Below are 12,483 nucleotides of genomic sequence, written 5' to 3'. Positions count from 1 at the left end.
GATCTGATCATCTCCCCTTCTGCCACCTACCAAGAAGGGTGGGAGCAGGGCTCTGAGTCTGGTTGGGAAAGGCTTCGCCCAAGGTTAAAGTTAATCCCACCCCAGGGAAAATGGCTGGCCCAGGACTCCCAATGCCCTCCCCGCGGTCCCATCTTCAGAGATGTTCTAAATGTACATGAGACTACCCTGGGGTGTAGTATCACATTTTACCACTGGAGGTCACTGTGGGTAGCATTATGTACCCAGGCACAACCCTCCCTCCAGGTACCTAGCCTCCCTTCTCCCACTGCAGAGTTCCTTCTCAACACCTTCAGCAGACTGGGCCTGAGGAGCCAACAAGGACATCATAAGGGTCTGGGCTATCCACAGGGGTGCGGTATTCCCAGCTCTGCCCCGCAGGTGGGAGGTGCAGTCCCGCAGATCCTAGGGGACTTGGGGATCAAGGGACTACTGCCTCAGCTCTGCATGTGGGTACACTCAGGCACAAGTATACAATAAACCATGAGTACATACATGGACTGGAGCACACATACCTGGGACAGGCATGCACAGTAAGCAACACATGCATTTGGATTCAACACGGTACAGACACCTGGTGCACAGACATCACCAGAACATGCATATGCACATGATACACAAATGTGGGTAGGCACACGCATAGACCTGAAGCCATGTATGTACACGTGGAGCACACACATACCTGAAGAATATATACATGGGACACATACTCACCCAGAAAATGCATAACTAAAGCCCATGCACAGCCCAGAGAACATGCACTGTGAGCACACACCAGGAAGATGCACACCTGCTCTGTGGGATTGTACTTCCCACCTGTAAGGCACCCCTGTGGATAGCCCAAGCCCTTACGATGCCACTTGTTGGCTTCCCAGGCCCAGTTTGCTGGGGTGTTGAGAAGGATCATACATGCACCAGGAGGAGTGCACACACGGACCTGGAGTGCACACACATGCACACACACACAGTGCATGCATAGTTGCCTTCACAAGCTTGTATCACTGCTCTGACGTGCTGGCACATGTGCACATTCAGTATCTCACAACACACTGATGTACTTGCATATACTGGCTAACATACATCATTGCTCACAGATACATGGGCGTACATGTATGTACCCCCCCCATACTGAATTGGCCATCCCTACCTGCATATGGATCTGTGAGCTCACACTGTAATCTGCAGGGTCACTCTGGGGAAAAGGTTGATGCTCTAGGCTGGCAGTGCAACCTGCTCCTGCCATGGGAAGTGGTTTGAGACCTACTCATCACTACCGGGAGCTGTGTGGACTCTGGGTACCAGGAAGGGGTGGCCAAGTTTCTCACTGACTGGTCAGGCTACACCATTGATCTTGGGGCAAGAGGTGGATTCCTGGCCAGAGATGGGAGTCTTCAATTTCTCCTCTGGGAATCTGACTCACCTTCCCGGCAAGTGGGTCCCGTGTAGCTGTCCACACAGTGGCACTGCCCACTGATGGGGTCGCAGTCAGCCCCACCCCAACAATCACAGCGCAAGGCACAGCCCGGCCCAAAGCGGCCCCTTCTGCAATCTGTAGAGGCAGGAGGTGGGAGAGAGAAACATGAGCATTGTCACATCTGCCTGGACCTGGGCGGAAAGCTCAGGTGGAACGATGTCCTATGGAAGGGAGTGGAGAAGACCGTGGGCTCAGATCCCCCTGAAAAGGTTAAAAGTTCCCATTCACTTCTAGAATATACGTGTTCTATAACCTTGAGCTCCTAAATGGAAAAGCACTGGCCCACACGCATTCCTGCCTGGTGCCTGGGTCGGTGAGGCAGTAGCCACAGCTGCTGTCCCCAGGGCTAGATGAATCCACAAGTCACTAGGCCACTTTTACAGCCCCAGGCAGTCTGGTCTAAAAGGGTCATGGCCACGATTGTTAAGTCAGGGACACATTTCTACATCGCTAGGGCCATTCTCATGATACCCAGACAGAGTCCCAGAACTCTAAAGCTACTGCAGAGCAGGACCCTAGCCTTGGCAGCTCCAATGGATGTCTATGCTTGGTAGATCATCTTCTGGCCACTGCCACAGCCCTCAGAGGTTGTAGGGAGAAGCAGAGATCTCAGGAGGGCACAGTGCCTAGTCTGAGGCCTGGCAGGCAGGCAGCCAACCCGCACGATTGATATTTGCTGTTAGTGTAGCCCTACCCCGTGTCCTGTCCTAGAAAGGAACCCACACTCACCTAGGTCACACGTGGCTCCCGTACGCCCTGGTGGGCAAAGGCAGAGGCCGCTGACGGGGTCACAGGGCACGCCCGTGGGGCAGCTACACTGCTGCAGGCAGCCGTCTCCAAAAAAGCCTGGCTTGCACCCTGGTAGAGGCAATGGGATCAGCGTTCCCTTCCCCCAAATTAGCCGAGACAGGAAAGGGCACAGGGGTCGGCAAGGGGCCGGGGACACTCACCCCTCTCGCAGAACTGGCCATGGAAGCCAGCGGGGCAGAGGCACTGGCCACTGACAGGGTCACAGGGAGCACCCTGTTGACACTCGCAAACTCTCTGGCAACCAGAGCCATGGAAGCCGGCGGGGCAGGCTGGAGAGGGATCCGAGTTAAGCCGAGTCAAAGGCATCAGAAACCCCTCATTTTCCCGGAGTGGGCAAAGGACCAAATCCAAGAGCATGTCCTAGCCTCCCTCCCTCCCTCCCAGTGCCCACTATAAGCTTCAGCATGCCAGCCAGGGCTCACATGGCAAGGTAGAAGCATCAGAAGGCGTTAGCACGGGAACCCATCTCCACCTGTCCTGTGTGACCCTGAGCAGACACTTCCAGCCTCAGAGCCCGGCCATCCCATCTCTCCCCATGAGCAATGCCTGAGAGGACGACCACTGTCCTCGTGAGCCAGGACCGGCCTAGACGGCATAAAAACACAAAGGGAGGGGACAGCCCCACTCACTGTGTTCACAAGCTTGACCGTAGAAGCCAGGGCCACAGAGGCAAGCACCCGAGGTGGGCTCGCAGCTGCCATTGTTCTGACAGGAACACTCCAGGAGGCAGGCAGCACCATAGCGCCCAGCAGGGCAGGCTGTGCAGGGAGCGGACAAATGGATTCTTCCGGTGCTCCCTGACTCACCACCCCTACACAGCCTCCTTCTCAGGGTCTAGCCGCCCCTCACACTCACCAAGCTCACAGTGTGGCCCCATCCAGCCCAGGGGGCAGGAGCAGCTGCCGTTGGTAGCATGACACAGGCCCCCATTCCTGCAGGCACACTTGCGTTCACAGCCCTTGCCAAACCGGTCCTGGGGACAGCCTAGGGGCAGAAGGCGGGCACAACGGAGAACTCTGGCCAAGGCTGGACTCGTGCTTTCTCGGAAGCGTCCCCACACAGACTGATGTTTGTTCGACAAATGCTTCCTGAGCCGCCTAGTGCCTAGTGCTGGCTTTCCCCCTCCCTCACAGACTCCCTCAGAATTCTGGGCAGCCAGCATCAGGTCTGATAACAGGGACCACTGTCTTCAGGGGACTGTGAGTAAGCACCTACACGGCCAGCTAGGAGTCTGGAAGGCTTTCAACCACTTCCTCAGGGCTGAGAATGTAGGCCTTGGAGACCCAGGATCAGGCATGGCCTGCTGACCACCTTACACATGGCTGTCTTTCCTAGGAGTGAGGTGGGACCAGGTGCCATCCTGGCTGCAGCCTGGCCTTGGACTTCTCATCTGACTACACCAGTCCTAAGCTGAGAACAAGGGTTCTGAGAACAGCCTCTGCGGGGAGTAAGGGAGGAGCTGTGAGTGTGCCCTTGGCACCGGGCACACTGACGTAAGTGTGGGTCAGGACCACTGTTCTCTGATCTACCCACTCACTATTCTAGCTTCTGTCTCCTGGGGTCCCTGGGCCTGGGCCTGGAAAAAAGGACCAGGAAATACCCTTCTAAGAAAACATGGGGACACATGCTACCAGGCTCAGGAGGGGCTCCACTGGCCACAGAGACATGAACAGGCAAGCCACTGAATGAACCAACTCTCCAGAATCCTGAGTGGGTGTAGCCCGAGTTGGCACGGAATGGCCGGCGTGCCAGCAGGGCAGGCGGTCCACGTGGTAAGTAAGGGACTGCTTCTCAGCCCCAAGGTTTCTGGGGAATTCTCAGTGGCTGGGAGTGTGAATGTGTCCCTGGGGAATGGGCACACCCCCTCCTCCCAAGATGAGTTCACTTCAGCGGCCTGCTCCTAGCTCAAGGACACATCAGTGAACTGTGAGCATACTCAGTCCCCCGCAGACACTCACCACGCTCACAGTGGCCTCCCGTCGTCCCAGGAGGACAGATGCAAGTCCCCAACACCGGGTCACATGCCGCCCCTTGCCCGCAGGCACACACCTGGGCACAGCTGGGGCCGAAGCGACCCTGTGGACAGGCTGTGGAGAGGGGCAGGTGAGTAGTTGCTTCCACTCTGACTACACCCGTCCTAGGCTGTACCAGCCCCAGGGACAGGACAGTAGAGACAGGGCCAAGCCACCAATTCCCAGCATCCCCCAGGCCATCTCTACAGGGACACACTGCCACAACACCCCAGCTCTGCCTGGATTCCAAATGGGAGAGTCTGCATGTGACCCAGGAGAAAGTCCCTTTCCTGGGCAGGACTCTTGGCCACAGTTATCTGGGGCAGAGCTGGCCAGAAGCCGGAGTCCTCTGGGATTACACCAATGTCCTCACACCGTCCTCAAAGCCACTCTAGCTTAGATCACTAACAGGGAACTCAAGAGTCAGGGAAGCAGGGGGCTGTCCTCCCATAGGCTGGCCAACAGGACCCTGCCTCCTTCCTCAGAAACCCATCAATATACTACCCAGCCCTGCCACCTGGTTCCTCACCAAGGCTGCAGTCGGCCCCAAGGAACCCAGCAGGGCAGTAGCAGGCTCCCGTGGCTGCGTCACAGGTCCCACCATTGAGGCACTTACAAATGTGTTCACAGCCTGGCCCATAGCGCCCAGATGGGCAGCCTGCAGAGAGAGAGAGAGAGGTGGGGGTCTGCTACACAAGCTGGAGGTGGATTCAAACCTGCAGCACCCCTGCGCATGGCAACCTTGAGAGCTGCCCCCTCCACCTTACATACCAGAACCCCAGGTCCCCTGACTCACGTTGCTGACAGTCGGTGCCATGGTAACCGGCAGCACATACGCAGGCCCCTGAAGCAGGGTGGCAGGCCCAGGTCTCACCAGGACATTGGCACAGGTGCTCACAGTCCTTTCCAAAGGTGCCAGGCTGGCAGGCTAGGCATAGGTCGGCTAGGGTCAGGCCTGGCCTAACCCTCAGGAATCCCCCAGCTGTCCCTCTCCACAAAGCAGGTGTTGGGGGAACACCTACCCTGCTCACAGCCAGGCCCCGTGACGCCGGGTGGACAGTGGCACTCCCCAGTGACATGGTGGCAGGAGGCACTGGGTGGACATCGGCAATGCTGAGCACAGGCCTCTCCAAACCAGCCATGTGGACAGGCTGTGGGAAGTGTAGAATGAGGTAAGCTTTCTGGGAACAGGGTAGCGGGGATCTCCGAGGTGGCCGTGCAGTACCAGCTCCCTCCCCACAGTCCATGAACTGTCATCTCTGCTTACCCTGTTCACAGTGTGAGCCCCTCCATCCCGGGGGACAGAGGCAGGCCCCCGTGACATGGTGACAGGTGGCACCTTTCTGACAGGCACAGTGCTCCTCACAGTGAACCCCAAACATGCCACTGACACAGGCTGTAGAGTGAGAGACAGACAGAAGGCTGGGAATTACAGCTCCAGGGCCTCTGCCCATGGAAATCAGGGGAGAAGGAGAAACTGAGACCAGAAAATAAGAAGAGTCACAGGGTCTCCCTAAGGCTCCAACTTGCTTCCCAGCACCAGTGACCCCGGGGCTTGGGTCTGAGTGAGAGGCTCTTTAGGCTGGGTCTACAAATGGCAGTGGCTGTGCAGAAGGGGGAGCAAAGAGGCGAAGACTCAGGTCGGACAGGCAAGTGTCCAGCCCAGTGTCCACTTGTCCAGATGCGAAGCCTGGAGGGAGAACAAGGACCGTGGGTGGAAAAGCCACAGCCTGGGCAGCATCTTGCAACCATGGAGCCTTGGACAGTGCAGGGTTCAAATCCAGAGACCACGGCTTCCTCTCTGGAGCCTCTCCCCAAAATAGAAGCAAACCAGCCAATCAGGCTAGCCCCCTTAGGCACAGGAGGAAGGCCCTGAACCCATTTAAAAAGTGAGCCACTTTGGTGAGAACCAGCCCTGTCCCATATCTTCAGCATGGAGTAAAATCGGGTCACCCTTGGCAGAACCTCCCAGCTTCCCAGACCCCACTCACAGCTCTGACACTTGTCCCCAGTCCAGCCAGCTGGGCAGCGGCAGTGGCCGGTAAGCCGGTCACATGCGCCCCCATTAAGGCAACTGCAGTTGAGCCGACAACCAGCCCCGTGGCGTCCAGGAAGGCATTCTGCAATGGTAGGGTAGGAAAGAGGGTCTAACTTTCTGGGCTAGGGCTCTGCCCAGGAGACGCCAGCCCTTGCACCTCGGGTAGAAGGGAAGACACTACAGCCACCCCTCGACGGCCCATCCTCCTGGCCTGAAGGATGTCTACCACCCAAGTCACTCAGCTCACCATTCTCACAGGCCAAGCCGGTCCAACCCTCTGGGCACGTGCACTGGCCCAAGACAGGGTCACAGCTCCCTCCGTTTCGGCAGAGACAGGAATGCTGACAGTTCTTGCCGTACAGGCCAGCAGGGCAGGCTGAGGTCCAGAAAGCGGAAGCAAGTCTCAGCATCTGGCCAAGCAGAGGCCTTTGGAGCTCCTTGAGTTTCCACACGTCCCCAGAGCTCAGCCTGACTTTCAAGTTGGAACCTCACCAGGCTGGTTCTATGATGCCAGAGCCCAGGCCTATCCTGGACCCACCAACTTGGCCGTAGGGGCATGACACTAAAGGCCACAGTCAAGCTCCTTTCCAACTTCCCTGAAAGGCCATGCTGACAGATGAACACTCTACCTACCCTCCCATCCCATGCACACATGTCCCTCCATGGACCCACTGAGAGGCCATTACCCAGGACTGGACCCTGAACTCCTATGCAGGGCTTACCCTGCAGGCACGTGGGTCCCATCCAGCCAGGAGTACAGTGACACTGCCCATGGACAGGGTCGCAGGAGGCCCCATTGAAACAGGTACAAATCTGGCTGCAGTTAAGCCCAAAGGTGAGAGGTGGGCAAGCTGCAATAGGAGAGGAGCCATCAGGAACATAGCCAGGGGACTGCTGCAGGAGGAACCAGGGGACTGGGTAGATCTGCCAGGGTGTCAGGGCCACCCCTCGGCAGAGTAGCCACAAGAGGGATGGGCACGTGGGACCTCATGGACAAAGCTGTGTTTTCCNTAAGAGGGATGGGCACGTGGGACCTCATGGACAAAGCTGTGTTTTCCGTAAGAGGGATGGGCANGTGGGACCTCATGGACAAAGCTGTGTTTTCCGTTGGATGTCAGGAAGGGGCTACAGGGATGATCCCCCCCATGAAGGACCCACGCTCCCCACAGTACCCCTTACGTACTCTGGGCACAGCGCGGGCCCCAGCGGCCTGCTGGGCAGATGCACGAGCCAGTGACAGCATCACAGGGGGCCCCGGCGGAACAGTTGCAGGCACTGCTGCAGTCTAACCCAAAGAAGCCAGCAGGACAGGCTACAGACAGAGGTGGCAATCACAAGAGGCCCAGAGCCAGAGATCCCTCCCCAGCCTGCACTCAGGGCCCGGCCTGCACTCAGCTTACCGTGCTCACAGAAGCTTCCCCTCCAGCCGGCTGGGCAGGTACAGGCCCCACTGACATGGTCACAGGTGGCCCCATGCTCACACCTGCACTTCTGCTCACAGCCGGGCCCAAAGTACCCCTGGCGGCACCCTGAGACACAAAGGCCAATCTTGCATCAAACTTGGACATCAAGTCTGGGCGGAGCCCCTGACAAAGAAGCCCCTCCCTTCTCAACAGTGGGGACAGCTGACTTTACCATACACTCCTCTTACCCTTTCCTCAGATGGGAGGTATGAGTCCCAGACCTTGTCTTCAGGACCCATGTAGGATCTCACCTAGGGCTGTCACTAAAGCCAGTTATGCTGACCCACTCACAGCCCATCTGCAAGTCTTGGAAGCATACAGGAACCTAAAGAGGACCCCTTTCCTCTCCTCTTGGGCTGGGACAATGTAGGCAGAATGTGCTGTGCACTTGTATCATTCAAATGCTGGTTTCTCCACCCCTATATCTTGGTGGAGTTCGGATGTGACACTGTAATGCTTGCTTACTCTAAGTGTAATGCTTACTCTAAGTATCTCCTATTTCAAGTTCGTGTAAACATTGCTCCCTCTTTATTCTCCTATTGGACAATAAAAGCTGACCAGGGAATGGCTGGGCAGAAGAGAGAATAGGGCTGGATTCTAGCATTGGGAGGGAGGGCAGGAGGAAGGGGAAGAAAAAGAGAGGGAGGGAGGAAGGGGAGAGAGGGAAGGAGAGAGAGAGTGGGAAGAGAGAGAGAAAGAAAGGGAGAGGGTTCACCATGGTGGGGGAGGGCTGGGATGTTAAGAAGACATTCTGGAAAAACACTTGGAGCAGAAAGAGCCAAATCAATACTAAAATGCAAGCATCTCAGGGATTTTGGCTGGAAGGTAGACAGATTAGCTTAAAGGATTAGAATAGATCAATGACTGGTCAATTCTTGTGCCATAAAGCTTATCAAATAAATCTTTCAGGCTCTGTCTCATTTATTTGGGAGCTAGCCGGGATAGAGAAAAGACTATTAGTTTCAAAAATGAATTCACAGGACCTCCCTGGCTCCCCATTTTCTACTCCAGGTGAGCCTTAAGTCCCACTGACTGGTGGGAGACAGTATATGCACATGCATGGTATGTGTGCACCAGAACACTCAGTACATGTATGTGAATAGCAAGTGTGCTTGTGTGTGTGTGTGTGTGTGTGTCTGTGTGTCTGTGTGTATGTGTGTGCTTATATGCAGGCACATGCTGATGGGTACACTGAGAGGGGGGGATACAAGCGGCAGGCCAGTACTTACACTGCTCACACTGGGGACCTTCATAGCCGGCCTCACACAGGCAGAGACCACTGACGGCATCACAGTTCCCATGGCCTGCACTGCAGTTGCAGGGGTGGATGCAGTCAGACCCCCAGTGTCCACTGTCACAGGCTGTAACAGAGCCAAGTGTCACCCTGTGTGAGTGAGCTGCACGGCCACCTCTGAACACGGGGCATCGTGGAACAGGACCAAGGCCGGAACCAGTGGACAAAGGGCAGGCCAAGGACCCACATACCTCTCTGGCAGTTGAGGCCAGTCCACCCGGGGGCACAGCTACAGCGTCCAGTGGCCGGGTGGCAATGCCCATCATTGGCACAAGCACACCTCATCTGGCAGCCGGTCCCAAACCAGCCTGCCGGGCAAGCTGTTGGTGGTAAGGAGGGTGAGCATGGCAGCCTGGTGTGCCCACCCAGGGCCACAGGCTGAGGCTGAGGTCAGACACAAGTTAGACTCACCGTCCTGGCAGCGGCTACCAACAAAACCAGGGAGACACAGGCAGGTTCCAGTCTCAGGGTCGCAGCTGGCACCATGCTCACATGCAGGGCAGATCTCTTGACAGCCAAGCCCCCAACGGCCCTCGGGACAATCTAGAACCCACACCCAGTTATTCACAGTACTGAAGGTCCCTCTTGCCACAACCAGAAACAGATCACTATTGCCATAAAAGACTGCCCAGGAGAGTCAGGTTTCAGAATCCCAGGGATGCAGGGCATCCACCTATAAATAAGTAAACCCAACCCCAGGGATAGCTCAGCAGCAAAATAAAGAGCCTTCTAGAGAGACAAATACGCCATGCAGGGAGCTGATGTCCAGGAGGGCACAGTGCAAAGTCACCTCCCATATCCCAGCTTGTTCCAGAATGAACCCCCGAAGCTACTATGAAGGAACCTAACACTTCAGGGTCATGGCTAAGGTCCTAAATGGTCTATGGTGGTGTTCCCAAGCAGCCCAGATCTGGGATCAGGGGTCCCTACATATGGTCCGGGATGGTATTTTCAAACACAGCCCAGGGCTGGGGCTGCCCGGGTATACAGCTGCCACTCACCGGCTCCACAGTCCTCCCCAGTCTTCCCTGGTGGGCATAGACACTCCCCCGTGACTCGGTGACAGGGGGCCCCCACGCAGGAGCAGGAACCTGAGCAGTTCACACCAAATGTCCCCACTGGGCACTCTGTAGGGGAGAGCAGGTGGCTTCAGGCACTCTATATACAGTTGTCAAGGCTGGGAGCTTTCTCTACAGCCCCAGGAAAACCCGAACACGTTATGAGGATAGAACCAGCGTGTATATGGTGAGGGAGAGGGGGAGTTGGAGTCTGGACCACAGGCAGGGAGACACAGGGGCGAGGCAGCTGGAGGACCAGGCAGCCTGTCCAGCAGAGCCAATTGTCATCCAGGACCCTGGAGAGCTCCCAGGGGTAAGGGACCATTCCTGCCTCTGGGTGGTCCTCCCAAGGGACTACCTCTAGCCAAGTCAACCAAGATGTGCCAGCACGGTCCCCTCTCCTTCATACCCAGCTCCTCAGCGCCAGAGATGCAGTCATCACTGGCAGGATTAAAGGTAGGGTAGGAAGCGGTAACTGGTTCATACAAAGAAGGACCCCAGATGTCTGGGCCCCCACACTCTGAAACTCAAGTCACACCAAGGAACACAGCAGTACAGGAATCAGAGTGTCCTGGATAGGAATGGTCAAAGATAGGGCCTCAAGACTGCAAATGGCCACTCCCTGGTACCCGAGATGGCCCCGGGTACCGGAAAGCCTCACTTGGTAAAGCACCTCTGTGCTCCCTACAACAGCCATGCTCTCAGGGATGGGGGAGAAGAGAGCATGAGACGCGGGCAGGGACTTAGGAAGCATGACGACATCTTATATGCTTAGTCCCTGCCCACTCTGCCCTTTGCTGGGATGAAACCTCTGCCTGATGCAGAGGTCCAGCAGGCAAGCAGTCATCAGCGGGGACCTGGCACAACATGTGTGCATGCTTTAGGTGCCTAAGCATACACACACACGCAAGTGTGCACACACACACACACACACACACACACACATGTATGCATGCATGCATACACACATACATGCACAAGTGGCAAACACGCAGCACAGATCAGGGAAAAAGCTCCACACTGCTGGTTCCTCGAGGCCTCAGGAGCTCTCCCCACCAGATGAGCATGGATGTGTGCTCAGGGCAGTAATACTTTCCAGACCTCATAACAAGAGGAGCCATTTCTGTAAAAGTATGAATGTCATTTCCTGTGGTCTGTCCTTGGGGGCACTGGAGGCTTCGATAAAGTAAAGAAAGGAAAAGGGGGGGTTCCTTTTGGTTTGGGTACAGGGGCAGGCCCCAGGACTGGTGGGAAGTAGGCTCCCCTGAACACTAGGCCTGAGATGTGGCAGGGAATCTGGGAAAAGAGGGGGGAAAGCAAGCTACAAGTGTGTGTGTGTGTGTGTGTGTGTGTGTGTGTATGGTGTACAAAGGCACATGAATGTGTGTGTGTGCACGCACATGTTTGTGTACATGTGTGCGTGTGTGTGTGTGCGCAAAGCACATGAATGTGTGTGCACACATGTGTTTGTGTGCATGTATGTGTGTGTGCGTGTGCGTGCATGTGTGTGGTGTACAAAGGCACATGTGTGTGTGCACACACATGTTTGTGTGCATGTGTGCATGTGTGTGTGTACAAAGCACATGAATGTGTGTGTGCACACACGTGTTTGTGTGCATGTATGTGTGTGTATGTGCGTGTGTGTGTGCCCGTGCATGCACACATGTGCATGTTCTGGGTGGCTCTGTTAGGAGGCTCAGTCCTGCCCACTGCCCAGATGCTTGTGCAAATAAGGGCATTCAGAGCTGGTAAACAAGCCTGAGACCAAAGAGTCCTGAGAGCGGGTCAGGTCTGGAGATTCTAGGCTGAGTTAGAAGCCCTGCATATTCTCTCATGCCAAGGAGACCCGAGAGCCCTCACCAGGCCTCCTCCCACAGATGGAATTCTGCCAAGCTGACCCATGACCCTGGTTGGAGCTGCTGGGGACTTCTCTGCCTTTCTCCCCTACAGAGGAGAAAGAGGGGATGGCTGGTGGCTCCTGTATTCCTCTCCAGCCTTGCCCACCCTAAACTGGTCACACTCAGGCCTTGAAGCCCCCTTCCAATCTGACCAATGGGTATAGACAACAATTGCTATATGCCAAGAGGGGCTCACCCCTCCCTGGCCTGCTGGCAGCCTCTGTACTGACCCCAATATGAACACCAAAGGCCTTTGCCCCTCCTTCAAGGACCTGTGACTACATGCTGTATACCCCCTGGGTCAAGAAGCCTTAAGCCAAGCATCCGAGTGTCCAGCCTACCATCCCACGGGTTACACAGCCTTAGAGCCTCACTTAGGGGGTCACAGTCCACAGTACCCAGTCACAAGTCCCCTGCC

At 56.1% G+C, this 12,483-nt stretch overlaps 1 protein-coding gene across 1 annotated transcript in view; it reads right to left on the bottom strand.

Moving 5' to 3' along the window:
• Megf6 (multiple EGF like domains 6) overlaps positions 1–12,483 on the bottom strand; it is a 100,390-nt gene that overhangs the window by 1,032 nt on the left and 86,875 nt on the right. The window contains exons 18-36 of the mRNA XM_021200216.1: positions 10,111–10,236; positions 9,521–9,652; positions 9,301–9,429; positions 9,045–9,176; positions 7,753–7,881; positions 7,536–7,664; positions 7,075–7,203; positions 6,600–6,728; positions 6,306–6,434; positions 5,582–5,710; positions 5,337–5,465; positions 5,111–5,242; positions 4,844–4,972; positions 4,261–4,389; positions 3,158–3,286; positions 2,932–3,060; positions 2,443–2,571; positions 2,222–2,350; positions 1,439–1,567 (exon numbers count right to left, since the gene is read on the bottom strand). Coding sequence (XP_021055875.1) covers positions 1,439–1,567; positions 2,222–2,350; positions 2,443–2,571; positions 2,932–3,060; positions 3,158–3,286; positions 4,261–4,389; positions 4,844–4,972; positions 5,111–5,242; positions 5,337–5,465; positions 5,582–5,710; positions 6,306–6,434; positions 6,600–6,728; positions 7,075–7,203; positions 7,536–7,664; positions 7,753–7,881; positions 9,045–9,176; positions 9,301–9,429; positions 9,521–9,652; positions 10,111–10,236 — 2,457 coding nt within the window. The remainder of the gene's footprint in view (positions 1–1,438; positions 1,568–2,221; positions 2,351–2,442; positions 2,572–2,931; positions 3,061–3,157; positions 3,287–4,260; positions 4,390–4,843; positions 4,973–5,110; positions 5,243–5,336; positions 5,466–5,581; positions 5,711–6,305; positions 6,435–6,599; positions 6,729–7,074; positions 7,204–7,535; positions 7,665–7,752; positions 7,882–9,044; positions 9,177–9,300; positions 9,430–9,520; positions 9,653–10,110; positions 10,237–12,483) is intronic.

Source organism: Mus pahari, chromosome 6 (genome assembly GCF_900095145.1).
Source record: "Mus pahari chromosome 6, PAHARI_EIJ_v1.1, whole genome shotgun sequence".
Taxonomy (NCBI): Eukaryota; Metazoa; Chordata; class Mammalia; order Rodentia; family Muridae; genus Mus; species Mus pahari.
Note: the sequence above shows the minus strand (reverse complement) of the source record. Positions and strands in the feature narration are given on the sequence as shown.